A 16,779-nucleotide genomic window follows, 5' to 3' on the forward strand; every position below is an offset into this window, starting at 1 on the left:
GGGGCTGGTGTGGGGGGCCAGCCAGGTGTGGGGGGCCAGCCCGGTGCAGGGGTGAGGGCAGGACCTTTGATCTCAGGCCCACCTCCACCTACAGGGGGTCTGTCCCTGGCTGTGGAGGGCCCATCCAAAGCGGAGATCACCTGCAAGGACAACAAGGATGGCACCTGCACAGTGTCCTACCTTCCCACGGCACCCGGAGACTACAGCATCATTGTGCGCTTTGACGACAAACACATCCCAGGGAGCCCCTTCACAGCCAAGATCACAGGTGGGGGCACGTGAGCACATACAGCCTATGACACACACCCCAGTGCATAACGGACATGCAAGCGCAGAATGTTCAGGTCACCGGGGCCTTAGAGTAGGGCTGCTTGAGGTGGAAGAAGTCACTTTTGGACAAATGTAAAGGACACTCTATTCTCTACAGGTGAGGGACAGCCATCCACCCCCTGCTTTGAAACCCATCATCTCATTTAGTCCTTGAGGTAGCTCTTGTGAGGTGAGAGTATCGATAATCCATTCTGATGGGTGAGGAAACCAGTAGGCGCAGAGAGGCTAAGCAGCTTGATCAGAGCCGCGGAGTAAAGGATGTGTTGTCTCGCCCAGTGTAGTGTTTTGTTTCCATAAAACCATGCGTCTCAGGATTAAAGTACACAAATTAGGGATTTAATGCATTCAAGGCCAAGGCATCCCCAGGGCAGTTGGGGTGCTGGGCCCGTCCGTAGTCTTTGACAGCTAACCTGGGAAGGAAGACTGCACTCTCTCTGGCCTTGGGCCTCTCCGTGCCTGTGAGCGGTTCCCAGTCTCTGTTGAGTCAGTGGGACCTGCTAGGAGGTGTCCCATGAGGGCAGGACCTGCCTGGAGTCACGATTGCCTGACACCCCAACTCCCCCACTAGGTGATGACTCCATGAGGACATCACAGCTAAATGTGGGCACCTCCACGGATGTGTCACTGAAGATCACTGAGAGTGACCTGAGCCAGCTGACTGCCAGCATCCGAGCCCCCTCGGGCAACGAGGAGCCCTGCCTGCTGAAGCGCCTGCCCAACCGGCACATTGGTGGGTGTGGGGCCACGGGGCAGGGCCTGGGGAGGAGGAAGGCCCAACGGGCTGGCTGGGATGCTCCGCCAGGCCCAGGGCTCCATGCCTGACTCCCCCCGCCACCTCTCCACAGGCATCTCCTTCACCCCCAAGGAGGTTGGGGAGCACGTGGTGAGTGTGCGTAAGAGTGGCAAGCACGTCACCAACAGCCCTTTCAAGATCCTGGTGGGGCCGTCTGAGATTGGAGATGCTAGCAAGGTGCGGGTCTGGGGCAAGGGCCTCTCCGAGGGACACACCTTCCAGGTGGCAGAGTTCATCGTGGACACTCGTAACGCAGGTGCTTCTCCCCAGAGACCCCTCCTTTCAACCGGTGCCTCTAATGAGGACTTGTCCTTCTTTCCTGCCCGGATCCCCCTTCGTTACACCCTCCTCCCTGAACTTCCGGCCCTGTCTCTGTTGGGATTCACATTCTGGAGCCCTTTAAAGGAGAAAGCGAATGTCTCCATGTCAGCTCTCTGACATTTAAGAGAAGGCTCAGCTGTCCTGAGTTTGTCTCTCCCACGCTTACTGGGAGCCAAGAGGCCTACCTTAAGGAATTTTCCAGACCACCTATACCTTGCCCTCTGGGTCAGTGCCTGACTCGCCCCTCCTTCCCACTGAGCATCTTTCCTTAGTGGTTTACTGCATACCTTGGGTGCCCATTCCAGATGGAGCCTATGGTTTGGGGAGGGGAAAGCAGAGGGGCAGTGGACAGCAGAGGGGCAGTGGACAGCAGGGACTCAGGGAGACATGTCTTTTGTTTTTCACCAGGTTATGGGGGCCTGGGGCTAAGTATTGAAGGCCCTAGCAAGGTGGACATCAACTGTGAGGACATGGAGGACGGGACGTGCAAAGTCACCTACTGCCCCACCGAACCTGGCACCTACATCATCAACATCAAGTTTGCCGACAAGCACGTGCCAGGTAAGGGTCTGGGCTGCAGCTGGGTCGAAGGCGGGTGGTCTGAGCCACCTGACCCACCTTTCCTCTCCCTACAGGAAGCCCCTTCACTGTGAAGGTTACTGGTGAGGGCCGAATGAAGGAGAGCATCACCCGGCGCAGGCAGGCGCCCTCCATCGCCACCATCGGCAGCACTTGTGACCTCAACCTCAAGATCCCAGGTGTGAGCCGGGGAGAGCCTGGGCAGGGCAGGGCAGGACGGTCTCGTGGGCCCAGAGCCTGCCCTAAGAGGTTTCTGTCTTGCTTGCTTATCTCTCCCTCCCCTCTCCCTGGCTGTGTCCCCAGGGAACTGGTTCCAGATGGTGTCTGCCCAGGAGCGCCTGACACGCACCTTCACACGCAGCAGCCACACGTACACGCGCACAGAGCGCACGGAGATCAGCAAGACGCGGGGCGGGGAGACCAAGCGTGAGGTGCGGGTGGAGGAGTCCACCCAGGTTGGCGGAGACCCTTTCCCCACCGTCTTTGGGGACTTCCTGGGCCGAGAGAGGCTGGGCTCCTTTGGCAGCATCACCCGGCAGCAGGAGGGTGAGCAGGGCTGGGCCTGGGTCCTCAGTGGGAGGCTGGGCCTTCTGTCCCTTGGGACAGGATGAGGAGGGTCTGGTCAGCCAGCCAGGGCCGGTCTGTGCAGTGGAGGAGTGGGTTTTACTGGGGCCATGGGCAGGTCCAAGGCCAAGCGCAGCCCTAGGGTTGCCCTGACAATTCCCACCACCTGCAGGTGAGGCCAGCTCTCAGGACATGACCGCACAGGTGACCAGCCCATCAGGCAAGACAGAAGCTGCAGAGATCGTCGAGGGGGAGGACAGCGCATACAGCGTGCGCTTTGTGCCCCAGGAGATGGGGCCCCATACAGTAACTGTCAAGTACCGTGGCCAGCATGTGCCCGGCAGCCCCTTTCAGTTCACTGTGGGGCCGCTGGGTGAAGGCGGAGCCCATAAGGTGCGGGCAGGAGGCACTGGGCTGGAGCGAGGTGTGGCTGGTGTGCCAGGTGAGGGGCAGTTGGCCAGGAGGGGGATGGAGGCAGGGCAGCCAGCAGGATGAGTGTCAGTGCTAAAGAGACACCCCTGCCCCCGTTCCGTTTCCAGCCGAGTTCAGCATCTGGACCCGAGAAGCAGGCGCCGGGGGACTGTCTATTGCCGTGGAGGGTCCCAGCAAGGCAGAGATTGCATTTGAGGACCGCAAAGATGGCTCCTGCGGGGTCTCCTATGTTGTCCAGGAACCAGGTGGGTGTCCACGATGGGGATGGGGGCTGGGCCTGTCTGACCTACCAGACTGGGTTTCTACTCACCGACCAGGCAGGAGGTGGCTGGAGCTACAGAACTGCTTCTTCTCTTGCAGCCCTGCTCCCTGCCCATCTCCCTCCACCCCACATTCCTAAGATTGTGTGTGTGTTTCCGCAGCTGAACTGGAAACCCAGGGAGCCTGTCCTGAGACGAGGCTGGGGTGGGGTGGTTCCTCCCCTGCCACCCCAGATTCTGGGGCCTGGGCTGACTGGCCTTCTCTCCCCAGGTGACTATGAAGTCTCCATCAAGTTCAATGATGAGCACATCCCAGACAGCCCTTTTGTGGTGCCTGTAGCCTCCCTGTCGGATGACGCTCGCCGCCTTACTGTCACCAGCCTCCAGGTGTGTGTCTGGGGTTGGGGCCCTTCTACCTCCTTGAAAGATGGGCAGCAGTTGAGGATGACAGGCCCATGTGGCCAAGGGCTTTAGCAGTGACCTTGGACTGGCCGGACAGACGTTCCCCTCTCTCCCAGTGTCTGTGCAATGGGGGCTCCATGCCCTTCTCCAGCTGTACCTCGGGGTAGCCTTATCAGCCTCAGAGGCCCTTATTCCTCTCATTACCCCACTAGAACTGGGCTCCATGTTCTAGCCCCAGGCTCATCTTCACCTCCCTGGAGTCTTCCCATCGGCCCACCTCCTCTAGAGAGGGCCCCCGGGTTAGTCCAGGCCACACTCCAGTGTTTCCTCATCTGTGTCCAAACAGCACTATCTTAGTACTGGCTTCTCGGACATCAGGCCCACCTTACAGTGTCTGGGTCTTACCCCTCAGCCAGAGCAGAGCACATCATCCTCCACTGTGCCCAGCACAGCCAGGTGGCCCCCGCTCCTAGCAGGTGGGTGCCAAGGCCACAGACCCAGCCCCTGTCTCCCACCACAGCCTTGTTGAGAGCCTGCCTAAGCTGGGCCAGCAGCAGGAGCCAGGCTGAGGATGGGAGGTGGGAGCCTCCTAGGCTTGGGTACAGTGAGGGCAAGGTTGGGCTGCAGAGAGGAGCTCTCCAGACCCTCCCAGGAGTCTGAGCATCCTCTGTGGTCTCCACAGGAGACGGGGCTCAAGGTGAACCAGCCAGCGTCCTTTGCAGTGCAGCTGAATGGTGCGCGGGGTGTGATCGATGCCAGGGTACACACGCCCTCGGGGGCAGTGGAGGAGTGCTATGTCTCTGAGTTGGACAGTGGTGAGCTGGCCCTGCCCCTGCCACCCCTGTCAGTCTAAGACTTCTTGGGAAGGGGAGGGGAAGATAAAGCCTCACCTACCAATCCTTTGCCCCACAGACAAGCACACCATCCGTTTCATCCCCCATGAGAATGGCGTCCACTCCATTGATGTCAAGTTCAATGGTGCCCACATCCCTGGCAGTCCCTTCAAGATCCGTGTTGGGGAGCAGAGCCAGGCTGGGGATCCAGGCTTAGTGTCAGCCTATGGTCCTGGGCTCGAGGGAGGCACTACAGGTGAGTGCCAAGGGCTGGGAAGGAGGGGTGGATATTGGGGTGCTCAGCCTCTAGTCCCATACTGCCCTGCACCAGAGGCAGGAGCAGTGCTAATGAGCCCTGAGTCCTCAAAGAGGCCTGCCCCCGGGGAGCCTGGGGCATGGCCCATCCATTTCTGGGCCCCAAGCCCTTCCTACCTACAACCTTACTACCTCTGGCCCCCAGGTGTATCATCGGAGTTCATCGTCAACACCCTGAATGCAGGCTCAGGGGCTTTGTCTGTCACCATTGATGGCCCCTCCAAGGTGCAGCTAGACTGTCGGGAGTGTCCTGAGGGCCACGTGGTCACTTACACTCCCATGGCCCCTGGCAACTACCTCATTGCCATCAAGTATGGTGGTCCCCAACACATCGTGGGCAGCCCCTTCAAGGCCAAAGTCACAGGTGAGTGCCCTGGGTAGGGGGAGGTCCCTCTAGCCCAACCTGCAGCCCAGCGCACCATGGATGGCTCCAGTAGCCATTCACATCTGGATCATGGACTGCCCCAAACATCACAGTCAAGTTATCAGGAAGTGCACTTAGCTTTACATAGCACACCACCCCCCATATTCCACATGTGGATTCACACAGAATCATTTTTCTAATCTTTCCTCTTTATTGTTAATCACTTGTTTATTCTTTTCCCTATGGCAGCTCCCCAAGCTTTAGCTTAACTTTCTGCCTTCCTGGCTTCCCACGTTTCTGGCTTCCAAAAAGACAGAGCTCAGTAAATATTTAGCAAGCTTTCCTCTTGGAAGCTTTGGGAAGGATTAGTTGGATACATATTCCTTTTTAAAGCAAGACTCTTACCCTGTGACTTGAGTTCCCAGACGAAGCCCAGAAGAGTGAGAGACGGAGCCGCCAGAGCCCCAGACCTCAGGGTACACCTGCCACAGGGCCCATAACCCAGGCTCTCTCAGAGTGGGGCATTGCTCCTGGGGTGCCACAGCTGAGGGAGGAAGTGTAGCCTTCGACTCCGTGTGCCAAGGACCCACTGCCTACAGAGGGGCAGGACTCTGACCTGGCTCACGGCTACCTGACTCTGCCCCTCAGGTCCCCGGCTGTCTGGAGGCCACAGCCTTCACGAAACATCCACAGTTCTGGTGGAGACAGTGACCAAGTCGTCCTCTAGCCGGGGCTCCAGCTACAGCTCTATCCCCAAGTTCTCCTCAGATGCCAGCAAGGTGGTGACACGCGGCCCCGGGCTGTCCCAGGCCTTTGTGGGCCAGAAGAACTCCTTCACCGTGGACTGCAGCAAAGCAGGCATGCTGAGGGGGAGATGGGCGGTCTCCTGGGGTGGGCGAGGAGGCAGGAATGGCGGGGCGGGGCCTGTGTGGGCGAGGACCCCTGGTGTGAGCCCACCCTCGCTGCCTCTCTCTCCAGGCACCAACATGATGATGGTGGGTGTGCATGGGCCCAAGACCCCATGTGAGGAGGTATACGTGAAGCACATGGGCAACCGGGTATACAACGTCACCTACACCGTCAAGGAGAAAGGCGACTACATCCTCATTGTCAAGTGGGGTGATGAAAGTGTCCCCGGAAGCCCCTTCAAAGTCAACGTGCCCTGAATCCCAGAAGTGCCTCCCCCAGCCTCAGCCCCGACCTCTGGCCAAACACACACTCACCGACATACACGAATGGGCCACACCCAGATGCACACACGCACAATCAGACACTACAAACACCTGCCTTGGGGTTTAAAATAAATGGCACTGCCTCTCCAGCCTGTCACGCCCCCAGGCTTTGTCTGTCTCAGGGCAGTGTCCCTCCCCTCAAATGTGACATGAGGGCAGACTGGGGATTCAGAGGGTCAGGGAAGCCCTGAATTTTCTGGTTGGGGCTGAGGCCAGTGGGGGAACACACGTTTGGGGGTGTCTGCGTGTGTGAGAGGGCACCCTCAAACTGTACTGCTGGCCAGGCCTCCTTATGCTGAGGACTGCATCTGGCCCCCTGGTGGCCACAACCCAGTGTTAAGAACTTGGAAAAGAAGCACAGTCGGAGGAGAAAAAGGACCCAGAAGCAGCAGCAGCGCTGGCATGTGGCCCGGCCCAGGGCGATCATATCCCAGCCAGGCTTCCTGGGGGATGATTTCTCTCTTTCTTTTTTTTATGGTTGCACAGCTATGCCCCATGGGGGGCCTTTTTTACACACTGCGAGGCCCAGCTTTCTGGGGGGACTTTTGCACATGTCATGCGGCTCAGCTGGGAGCCGCTTAGGTGGAAAACTCCAAATAAAGTGCGGCCTGTCGCAGAGGCTTGGCTGTTCCTTGTGTGCATGTTCTCAATGGTTGGCCACCTACTGGCCCCCACCCTGCGCCCCCCACACTAAATCAGGCCCCAGGGAGGAAGAGGCCAGCCAGCTGTCCCCTGGGGGACTGACCCAGAGTGAAGGGAAGGGCCTGGGGCAGAAGGCTCTACCTCTGGGCCATCTATTTGGTGAGGTCTGGGATGTTGGCAGGAAGAACTGGGGGCGGGGGTGCTGGCTCAGGGATATGGGATTGGTACTCTGATTCCTGGAGAGCTGGTGGATGGGAGGTGGAGGTAGACACTGTGGTTTAGATGTCTACCCTAGGGCCATTGGGTGGCCAGTTTCTATTCAGCCTGATCTCAAGGATATTCTCCAAATTAGGACCTTAAAAGTGAGCGCTGACTCAAACAGGAATGCTCCTTACCCAGCAGGCAGGCAGAACCATATGCAAACACAGGAACCTTCACTCTAGCCAGGTCCTGTGTTAAATCAGGGCTTCCCTCCTGAACCAGCCTTAGTCTTCCCAGCCCATCAGCCTATCCACTAGCCTCCCTGACCCATCAACCTCCCTGGCCTGGGCCAGCTCCCTCCAACTTACCCTCCTAGCTGCAGCCAGAGCGGGTCACATTAAAGGGATTATGCCCTTTGATCCAGGGCCCTTCTGTGGCTCCCTCCTGCTCCAGGCCAAAGTCTGCTTTTCCTAACAAGACATTCAAGGCTTCTAGGTCCAGGTCCGGCCTCCCCACCTGTTCATTCCAGAAACCCCCAAGTTGGGCAGTATGCTCATTCCCCACTGCATCCTCCAGTGCCAATCCCTCTTCACAGCCTGTAGTTACCAGGCACCCATGCTGCAGTTTGGGCCTCTGCTGGGGAACACTCTTGCCTCTCCACCCTCCTCCTCTTCCTGTCCAACAGGTAACTTTCCTAGACCCCTCCCAGATCAGCCCTCAGCTCTCATACTCCCTGGGGCACATCTCTAGCTGCATTTACTACCCTGATCTGTGACTATGTATCCACAGGCAACCTCCCCCAGAGCTCTCTGGCCCTGGGAGGTGTGATGAATAAATAAATGAATGAGCAACTGAGTAGCCAGAGTAGGGCACAGAAGCATTTCACTCAATTGACCTGGGACACTGCAGCACATGGCGGGTCAGCTTCATTCCCCGTCCTCACATCTTCACTCAGTAGCCTATCAGCCTCCTTGCTCTTTTTCTTCTTTCCCTTTCCCTCCCTCTCTCACTCTGAATCCTGCCCTCTCAAGACTTTTTTCTGTATTTTCTTTCTGTATGTCTGCCCCGCTCCCTCTGATATTTTTCACTCTCCCCTCAGTCCTGAGGGAGCTCCTTGAAGACAATCTTGCATCCTCACCTCTTTGTGGCCACATCTGATAAATGCTGGCTGAATGAGGTATATGATGAATGTGGCAGTCTCAGCTCCTTTATCTGACAGATCTACTGAGGCAGGATCTGTTTTTTCCTTTAAGTACCCAAAGACTCACAGCCATTAAAGGCCAGTTCCATGCCAGGCACTCAGCCAGATACTTCCACACAGCCCTCCTCTCTGCCCTCCCTCTTCCTCACCCCCAGGTGTGAGGTTTTCCTGCATGAGTTGCTGCCACCCACCTGTGTGTTCATGCATGTATGGATATCCAGCCCTGCTGCTCTTCCCTGGCCACAGTATGGCCCCGGTTGCTGAGCACTTGGGCTCAAACTCACTTAATTCTAACAGCCTATGAGGCGGGCATACTGTTCTGTGACAAAACCAAGGCCCTGAGAATGGTGGTGACGAGTCCAAAATCATACTTCTATATAGCAGGGCCGAGATTCAAACCAGATGTGCCCAAATCCCAAGCCTATCATGCAAATAACCAGTAGAGCAGACCATCTGGATGTCTCAAGTACTCTGAACTTCCAAATCAGATGCCAGACGTCAGAATGTGTTTGTTAAAAGGGAGGAGGAAAGAGTGGACCTTTCCTCTTCAACATGTTCACCTCATAGAGTTCACTCCCTCAGAATGTTATTCCTAGCCACCTCGCTGCCCAGGCCAGAAGCCTGCGGGTTCCCTGGCTCTCTCTACCTCACTCTCCAAACATATCCAATCCAAATGTTCCCATTCTGTCTCTATCTCTTGACTCCATCTGCTTCTCCACATTCCCCATGATCACTGCCTGAGTTCTGGCCACTATCATCTCTTACAATGGTTGCTCCTTCAGTCTTGCGTCTGCACAATGTTATCTTTAAAACATAAATCTGGCGGTATCATTCTCTCATTGAAATCCTTCAGTGGCTTCAGGATAACTGTCCTCAGGATACCTTCCAGATTCTTTAACTTTCTTGAAGGCACTTATGCTCTCTTGCCACTAAGCCTTTGCACGGGCTGCTCCTCTTTCCTGGAATACCCTCTGGTCCTCATTGGTACCCCTTCATCCTGCTGGCAATCTTGAGCGCCCCCTCTCTCGTGGGTTAGTTACCCCGATGTATGCTTCCACGTACTTCTCACATTTTAGCAATCAACACACTGCTTTATAATTGCCTGTTCACTGGACTCTACCTCACTAGACAGTAGCATCATTAATTTGCTCATCCTTTTACCAATTGAACGACTCTGTAATGATTAACTATGTGCCATAGTTACATACATACATACATGACACAGACCCAGACGTTGCCCTCGAGAACAGACACTATCTTCTCCTTCGGGATCTCGGGGTCTAACGATAGTAGGCTCTAAACGTTTGTTGAAGGAACAATCTAAAGTGCCTGTGCGAATCCGCGATGCCGCGCAGACTTCTGGAAATCGTAGTCCCGGGATTCAGGCCTCTCTTTATGGCGCAGGCGCATTCCGATTGAGGCGGTTTTGCTGTTAATGCGCATGTTCCGGGGGCGGAGTGGCGGAACTGCGCATGCCTAAAGCGTGGGGGCGCGGCCGAAAAGGCGGAGCTCTGCGGAGGCGGGGCTTCGGTGACGAGGTGGTCACCGCCGAACCTGCCGGTCTGCGAGGATGGCAGGGAGGGGGAAGCTGATTGCGGTGATCGGAGACGAAGACACGGTGACCGGCTTCCTGCTGGGCGGTATAGGGGAGCTTAACAAGAACCGCCACCCTAATTTCCTGGTGGTGGAGAAGGATACTACCATCAATGAGATCGAAGACACTTTCCGGTACGGTAGCCCGCGAGGCCTGAACAGGCCCCTCTGCTGCCTGGTGGGAGCGCTGGGAGAAGGCGGGGGCGGCGCGGGGCTGGCAGACCCTGGCTGAAGCGTTGGGTTCCTGCCTCCAAAGTCAGGGAAGTCAGTGCGCCCGCCCTTCCGGAGGAGAGGCCTCCACGCCCCAAGTTCCCTCTGGGGGTTCGGTGGGATCAGGGCTCCCTCCTCACATGACTGCGTATCAGGAAAGAAGGGGAACAGAGCTCATGACTGGCGCGCCGCCCCTTGGTGGAACCTGCCACTTCATAGCTGGGTGTCCAGAGCGCCCGGGCCTCAGAGGCGGCCAGTCTCAGTTCCTCTGCAGGAGTTCTCCCAGTTCACCCATAGAGCAGGCTACTCGCATTGCAAAGCACTCGGCTCTAGCGAGTTGACCCCTAAAGGAAACGCACACAGTGAACACACCTAGGGAGCCCTGAACTCGGGCTTTCTTGTATTTTCGTCTCCCTTAGAGGCGCACTGCACAATCGTCCTGTAAGGTAAGGGTTATTACTCTCACTATGGATGAGAAAACTAAAGCTCAGAGAGGTTAAAGCACGTCCCAAAGTCACACGATTCGGAAGAGACAGAGCAGGGAGTTGAACCCAGTCCCAAACCTTTCTGCCTCTTAAGCTAGGGCCACACTCTACCTTGTAGGCGCACTGCAAGGCGCACCGCCCTCCCCAGTCTGTCTTGGAATTTCTCTTTGTCCTAAGCACAGTGGGTAGAAGATCAGGACTGTGTCCTCCCTTCTGCAGGCTTGTCTCTTAATTCAGGCATTGTCCTGGTGATTAGACTTGAGGACATCAGCCCCCTATTCTTTCCCTCACCCCTTCTCTAGGGCCCCTTTTGCCAAGTCTCAGGAACAAAAAGCATTCACCTGTTTTCCCCTAAACAGCCCAGCCCTGAGCTGCAGGCTGAGACTAGTTCCTGCTGCCTGGGGTATAATAGGCCCTGACCTGGGAGGCTGGTAGGCTGACTTCTAAGCTGATCTCTGCTGATCTGCAAGCAGTCTGGTAAAGTGACCCAAAGTTGTCATGGGCGGACAAATTTCACCCCAAGAACTTGCCATGTTTCTCACATGCCAAGGGAAATCAAGTCTAACCTTCCCTATTATCTGACACAGTAAGTGCTCAGTAGTTTTTAAAAAATTATTTTATCGGGGTAACATTGGTTAATAACTATAGAAATTTCAGATGTACAACTTTATAATACAAAACAGTTTTTAATGAATAAGTAAATGAATGAATGGGTGGGAGAATCACAAGAAAGGAAGATCCCAGTACCAAGTTCTCTCTGTGTGGAAAGTGTGATTCCTTCATTATGATTTTCCACTTCCTGTGTTGTGTTCTTAGCTCATGCTAAACTTCGTATGATCCATCCCCGCCCTCATCAGCATAGACCTTGAGGTGTTTAGTCAGCCCATGGTTTTTTTTTTTTAAGTTAATTTATTTTCCTTTGAAAAGTTAATGAGTTCATGTGGTTTGCAAATTAATACTTAAAAGGTGAACACAGTTGAGAAGTCTCACTGCCACCAACCTTATTCTACCTCATTACCTCCCTCCTCCACGCCTATGAATAACCACTTACCTTCTTCCTTATCTTTCCAGTTTTTTTAATGCAAATGCAAAGGGACAGACATATATTATCCTTTCCTTTTCTTACACAAAGGCAACATACGGAATAAAATGGCATGCACCCTAATCTTCATTACCAGTCCACTTGAGAGCCTTCCAAGAAGGGGAAGTAGCAAACTGACCACCATGGCCCTTAGCTTCTGAATGAAATTGGTTCTGGAGAGAATGGAGAGTTTCGTGTAGCAACCTTTACCCTCGTCCTCTGTGCTCTCTAGGTCAAGCACATTCCCTTCTGTAGCCCAGCCTACCAGTGGGCCTGGGACTCCCTTCTCATCTCTCCCCACAGGCAGTTTCTAAACCGGGATGACATCGGTATCATCCTCATCAACCAGTACATTGCAGAGATGGTACGGCACGCGCTTGATGCCCACCAGCGCTCCATTCCAGCCGTTCTGGAGATCCCGTCCAAGGAGCACCCATACGATGCTGCCAAGGACTCCATCCTGCGCAGGGCCAAGGGCATGTTCACGGCCGAAGACCTGCGCTAGAGGATCCCCGCTGCCTCTCCCCAGGCTTGCCATCAGCCCCTCTCTAAGTTCTGAGCCTCTGATTTCCAATTCCCTGCCCTTTCCCACTCCTAGAGGCTAGGTGAGGTGCTTCCAGGTTGCTGGAGCTCTGCCATTAAAATCAAGGCTGGTTAGGGAACAGGAAGCCTGAGTGTCTTCTCTCTCCTCTACCTCTTTCCCGTGCTGTTACAATGTCATTGTTGATGTTAAATTAAAGTAATATTCTTCTCTCCAAACTAAGCCTTGGTGCTAAAAAAGACAGGTGTGGGATGAGGCTGGTGCGGGGGATTAGATGGGCCGGGCTGGAAAAGGTTCTGCCAAACACCCAGGCACAGAGGATTTGGACAAGGAAGATTGTGCCAGGAGGCCATAACTCAAGGACTGGTCTGAATCAAAGATGACCAGCTCTGGCAAGGAGGAATGGGAGGATTGTACCCAGACCCCTGGCTCCCCAACTTCAGTCTATATGGGCTGGGAGGGAACCTGAGCCCAAAAGATGGAAGCAGAAAACACAGGAAACCTGGAAGCTGTGATACTAGACTGGGCCTGGGTCCTGCAAGGGTTGTGGAGACCAAGGCTCTTAGCCAATGGGCTCTGGCCTCAGGCTGCCTCAGGAAGCAAGGCATGTGAGGTGTGCTGAGGGCATGGCAAGTAGAACCCTGGCCCTGTGTGAGGTGAGGCTTGGTTGCCTGGTGACTGTCCCTGGGCAGCCATCTGCTGTCAGAAGGACCTGCTCTGCTCACCTCTCAGCCGCAGCCACCCTGGTACCACTCTTTCCCTTGCCACCATGTCGCGGCAACTCAACATGGACACAGTGCAACAGAACTTCTGGAAGGAGGAGTTTCTGAGGCAGAAGATGTTGCGCTGTGAATGGCACCGCAAGTATGGGTCGATGGTGAAGGCCAAGCAGAAGGCCAAGGCTGCAGCCCGCCTCCCCCTCAAACTGCCCACCCTGTACCCCAAAACCCCACTCTCACCCCCACCCGCACCCAAAGCAGTTCCTTCCAGGGCCCCTAGCCCTGCCCCGGGAGCTCCTATTCAGTCAGAAATGTACCCAGTACCACCTGCCACGCGGGCCTTGCTGTACGAAGGCATCTCCCACGACCTCCAGGGGCGCTACCACTACCTGAACACCCGAAAACTGGACATGCCAGAGATGCGCTACCTCTTCCCCGTCACCACCAACTTCACATATGGCTGGCAGCTGGGTGAGCCCCAACCTCCCAGAAACAATTCACCTCACAAATGGGCACCTGCCATGAGCCAGATAGTGCTCTGGGCAGGAGTCATGAAAGAGGCATAGACGCTCCTTTCTGGGGTGTCCATAAGAGCAAGGAAATGTCTGAGAGAGACAAGTTCCAGATGAGACTAGAGAGTGATGGAGTAGGGGCAGGGTGCATATGCTGCTTTAGACAGGATTGCCAGGAAAGACCTCTGGGGACCTAAAGGCCGAGAGTTAAATGACGAGCAGGAGTTGGAGATTTATTCTAAATACGAGGGGAAGCCAGTGGAGGGTTTTAAGCAGATGAGTGACACTTAAAAAAAATCACCCTGACTGTTCTGTAGGTAATGGCTTTTTCGTGAGACAACATAGACTGATAGATGAGTTAGGCAGCTACTTTCTGGCAAGAGATGATGATGGCTTGGGCCAGGGTGATTAGCAGTAGAGCTGAAATAGGTTCAGGATATGTTTTGGAGGAAGAATCAATCAATGGAACTTCCTGATGGGTTGAATGTGAGAAAGGGAAAAGAGGATGCACTGGGGACACCCAGGTGTTTGGCTGAAGCAGCTGTGACAGAGCAGACGGGGAGAGGAGCAGGGCTGGAGGCTGTGTGAAGACAGGTCAGCGCCGGCCCTGAACTGGAGTGGTCAGTGAGGCAGTTGCCCTCTGGGTCAGAGCTGAAGATGCAAATTGGGGGTTATCAGAAAACAGGTACTCTTTAAAGCCATGAGATTGGGGTCCCTTAGCCAGGGAGCTCTAGATTCTGGGGTCTGATGGGAGGAGAACCAGGGGGCACAGAGGGGTAGGGAGATGGTGTTGATGGGAAAGCTGTCCATCTGGACTGAGTCTGCTTTTTCTGTGAAGCCGAGTCAATGTCGGCTGGAAGGGAGAGGAGTAGAGACAGTGGTGTAGTTTGAGAGGAAGAGTTAAGGTATGGGAGAAGGATCATGCCAGGGAGTGGTGCAGGATGGCTGGGTGATGCCGAGTGTCCTATTGCTCTTTGTGGTCATGAATTTCAAGTGAACTACTCGGCCATGCGTCTTCTCCAGCGGCTGGAGCCTGCACAGAACAGGTGTATGGTTGGAGATACACACAATTGAAAGTTTGCCTAAAAAGTCCCCCACTTTCTTCAGGGCTCTAAAGGGACAGTAAAAAGAGCAATTCCAATGAAAGATGGCCCAGATGGAGAGCAAGAGGTAGAAAAAAAGCCCTACCTAGCTGTTACAAAGAAGTCTAGCTTTGTCCCTGTGACGAGCAGGGCTGGAGGATCCTGAGGCTGGCTGTCATTTTGCCATCACTGCTGATCTGGGCACCCAGCCCACTCCCTGTCTTCCCATAGTCCTCACTCTTTATAAGAACTTTTTATTTCTTCACACTTTATTTCTTCACACTTAGAAAGTGGATACAACACAGGCAAATTCCTAGGGCTGGGCAGGCAGGGCCTGACGTGCTCTGTGAGTTCCTTTCTCAGGAACCCATTACTGGCCTCTGACATCTTTTCCCAGGTCCCCCAGTGAAGCAAGAACTGGTCTCCTGCAAGATGTGCCGCATTGAATCGTTCTTCCGCAAGAACGGGGCCTTCGCACTGCTTGACCCCAGGGACCTGGCTCTCTGACCTTGGGCCAGGAGGCGGCTTAGAGGAGGGAAGAAGAATCACGCGCCACCTAGTGGGAAGAAGCTCTTGCATGTGTCTGTGTGTTTGGCTCTCCCAGGCCCTGGGCTGCGTTCTGGGCTTTTCTGAAACTACCTCTGATCTGTAGATTGGCCTCTTGCTTCTTCCTTAACCCCCATCTCTTTAATCATCCTTTTGAAAATTCAGCAATGGTTAGAAGAGAGCTGGGAAGGTTGAAGGCTACTCTCCAGGCGCAGGTTTCTCAGTGCCAGGGGACCACAGTAGCTGCTGGAAGTTCTTGGTATTCCTGGGGAGAGAGTGGCCTGTCATCCCAGATGCCAGAGAAGGGGGGCCGCCACCACCCCCACAAGCCTCCCCTCGCCCCCTCACCTGGCCCCGAGGGCCCGCAGCCACCCTGTCCTCTCCTGGTGCATCTGTTTCAGCTGCTCCCGCAGGGCGCGCCGCTGCCCCGCAGCGTCCTCCTGGGCAGTGCGGGGCACTGAGCGCGCTCACCTCCCAGCCCCACAGCTCGACGTAGCCAGCAGGGGGCAGCACCAGGACATACTCGCCCCGCTCAGCCCCCTCCCAGCTCTCGATCTGTGTCTGCACAAGTGCGCGGTGCACACACTTGAAAGGGAACCAGGACGCACCCAGCTTGGCCCAAGGCCCCTACTAACCTCTCCCGGAGGTCTTGCCTGTGATGAGAGCTGAGCCGGGCTGGGTGGGGGCCCCAGGGGGTGCACCCGGCAGTGGCGGTTCCTGACGATGCTAAGACGTTCCAGGACCTAAGGGAGACAGCTGTCAGCTGTCGGCTAGCAGCTCTCGTTGCCCCGTCTGCCAGCTGGCCCGCCCTGTGCGGGGGACGCACCCGGAGCCGCTGCTGTTCGCAGTCCTGCCGCCGCCGGCGCCTCGCCGCGCTGTGCAGCTCCAGCAACCGCTGCAAAGTCGTCTCCTGCTGTGCTGCACTCACGCCCACGGAAGCCTCCCTGCCGGGGGGCCTGAGCCACGCACCTTTCGAGGCCTTGGGGGCCTCAGCCGCTCCCTTTCTCTCCCCATGGGCGTCCAGGAGCCTCGCAGAGTCGCCTGCCCGTGGCCCCCTTGCCTCGAGCACCTGCTGGACCGCGGGGCCCGGGTCTCCCCCCGGGTCCCGCAGCCGGTGCTGATTGCGCACCATCCCTGGGTGCCCCGGGAGAGCTGTAGGGCGCTCTTGCTGCTCAGAGTCCCCGGTGATCAGAGCCGCTAGCATCACAGCTCCTGGGACTGGGAGCGGCGGCGGGGCTGGAGGCCTCGCGGACGGAATGAGAGCCGGTGCTCCCTCCAGGCCGGCCCCCTGCTCTCCCACCGCCAGTGCCGACTCTTGTCTCTGGCCATCAGCCTTGTCCTGCATCAGCCTGGTGCTCTTTTCCCCGGGGCCTGGCCTCTCCCTTTCCCTAGGCTGCGGCATCTGTTCTCCTCGGGACCTGCAGAAGTCGCCCAGAATTCCCAGGGAGTCTCCTTCTTCTTGGGGCTGTGTAGGCGTCTCTCCCTGAGCCACTTCCCTGGCTTGTGAGTCTTGGCTTCCGCCTCCGGAAAACTGAAGGATC

The 16,779-nt window shown here is 56.0% G+C and overlaps 3 protein-coding genes and 1 long non-coding RNA gene across 5 annotated transcripts in view; 3 read left to right on the forward strand and 1 right to left on the reverse strand.

The window, feature by feature from the left end:
* The window catches only part of FLNC (filamin C), a 27,338-nt gene extending 20,294 nt beyond the window's left edge, over positions 1-7,044 (forward strand). For both annotated transcript variants that reach the window (XM_011357197.2, XM_011357198.2), the window contains 14 exons: positions 95-268; positions 899-1,060; positions 1,176-1,379; positions 1,853-2,005; positions 2,080-2,202; positions 2,327-2,569; positions 2,760-3,029; positions 3,127-3,264; positions 3,551-3,666; positions 4,364-4,496; positions 4,594-4,770; positions 4,975-5,193; positions 5,842-6,051; positions 6,172-7,044. In XM_011357197.2, coding sequence (XP_011355499.1) covers positions 95-268; positions 899-1,060; positions 1,176-1,379; positions 1,853-2,005; positions 2,080-2,202; positions 2,327-2,569; positions 2,760-3,029; positions 3,127-3,264; positions 3,551-3,666; positions 4,364-4,496; positions 4,594-4,770; positions 4,975-5,193; positions 5,842-6,051; positions 6,172-6,359 — 2,510 coding nt within the window. In that variant the 3' untranslated portion in view covers positions 6,360-7,044. The remainder of the gene's footprint in view (positions 1-94; positions 269-898; positions 1,061-1,175; positions 1,380-1,852; positions 2,006-2,079; positions 2,203-2,326; positions 2,570-2,759; positions 3,030-3,126; positions 3,265-3,550; positions 3,667-4,363; positions 4,497-4,593; positions 4,771-4,974; positions 5,194-5,841; positions 6,052-6,171) is intronic.
* A 2,930-nt stretch (positions 7,045-9,974) lies between these two features.
* On the forward strand, positions 9,975-12,597 carry ATP6V1F (ATPase H+ transporting V1 subunit F). Its single transcript, XM_011357199.2, has 2 exons — positions 9,975-10,197; positions 12,142-12,597. Exons 1-2 carry the CDS (start codon positions 10,040-10,042, stop codon positions 12,341-12,343), a joined length of 360 nt encoding a protein of 119 aa, XP_011355501.1. The 5' UTR covers positions 9,975-10,039; the 3' UTR covers positions 12,344-12,597.
* Positions 12,598-12,721: 124 nt separating this feature from the next.
* LOC105290187 lies at positions 12,722-15,342 on the forward strand. The gene is made up of 2 exons (XM_011357200.2): positions 12,722-13,569; positions 15,090-15,342. The coding sequence occupies exons 1-2, from the start codon at positions 13,149-13,151 to the stop codon at positions 15,197-15,199; spliced, it is 531 nt and encodes a 176-aa protein (XP_011355502.1). The 5' UTR covers positions 12,722-13,148; the 3' UTR covers positions 15,200-15,342.
* Positions 14,260-15,680, reverse strand: LOC111737968. Its single transcript, XR_002779633.1, has 3 exons — positions 15,587-15,680; positions 15,332-15,503; positions 14,260-14,643 (listed from the first exon to the last, which is right to left on the reverse strand). It is a non-coding gene; the product is annotated as an uncharacterized LOC111737968 (long non-coding RNA).
* Positions 15,681-16,779: the final 1,099 nt, after the last annotated feature.

This window comes from Pteropus vampyrus, unplaced genomic scaffold (assembly GCF_000151845.1).
Source record: "Pteropus vampyrus isolate Shadow unplaced genomic scaffold, Pvam_2.0 Scaffold33, whole genome shotgun sequence".
NCBI classification, from domain to species: Eukaryota; Metazoa; Chordata; class Mammalia; order Chiroptera; family Pteropodidae; genus Pteropus; species Pteropus vampyrus.

What these genes read in the sequence shown, in the direction of transcription:
- LOC105290187 (XM_011357200.2), top strand. Translation starts at nt 13,149, where the DNA reads ATGTCGCGGCAACTCAACATGGACACAGTGCAACAGAACTTCTGGAAG. An exon ending in CACATATGGCTGGCAGCTGG is followed by an intron (nt 13,570 to 15,089) that starts GTGAGCCCCAAC and finishes ATCTTTTCCCAG; the next exon opens with GTCCCCCAGTGAAGCAAGAA.
- ATP6V1F (XM_011357199.2), top strand. Translation starts at nt 10,040, where the DNA reads ATGGCAGGGAGGGGGAAGCTGATTGCGGTGATCGGAGACGAAGACACG. An exon ending in GAGATCGAAGACACTTTCCG is followed by an intron (nt 10,198 to 12,141) that starts GTACGGTAGCCC and finishes CTCTCCCCACAG; the next exon opens with GCAGTTTCTAAACCGGGATG.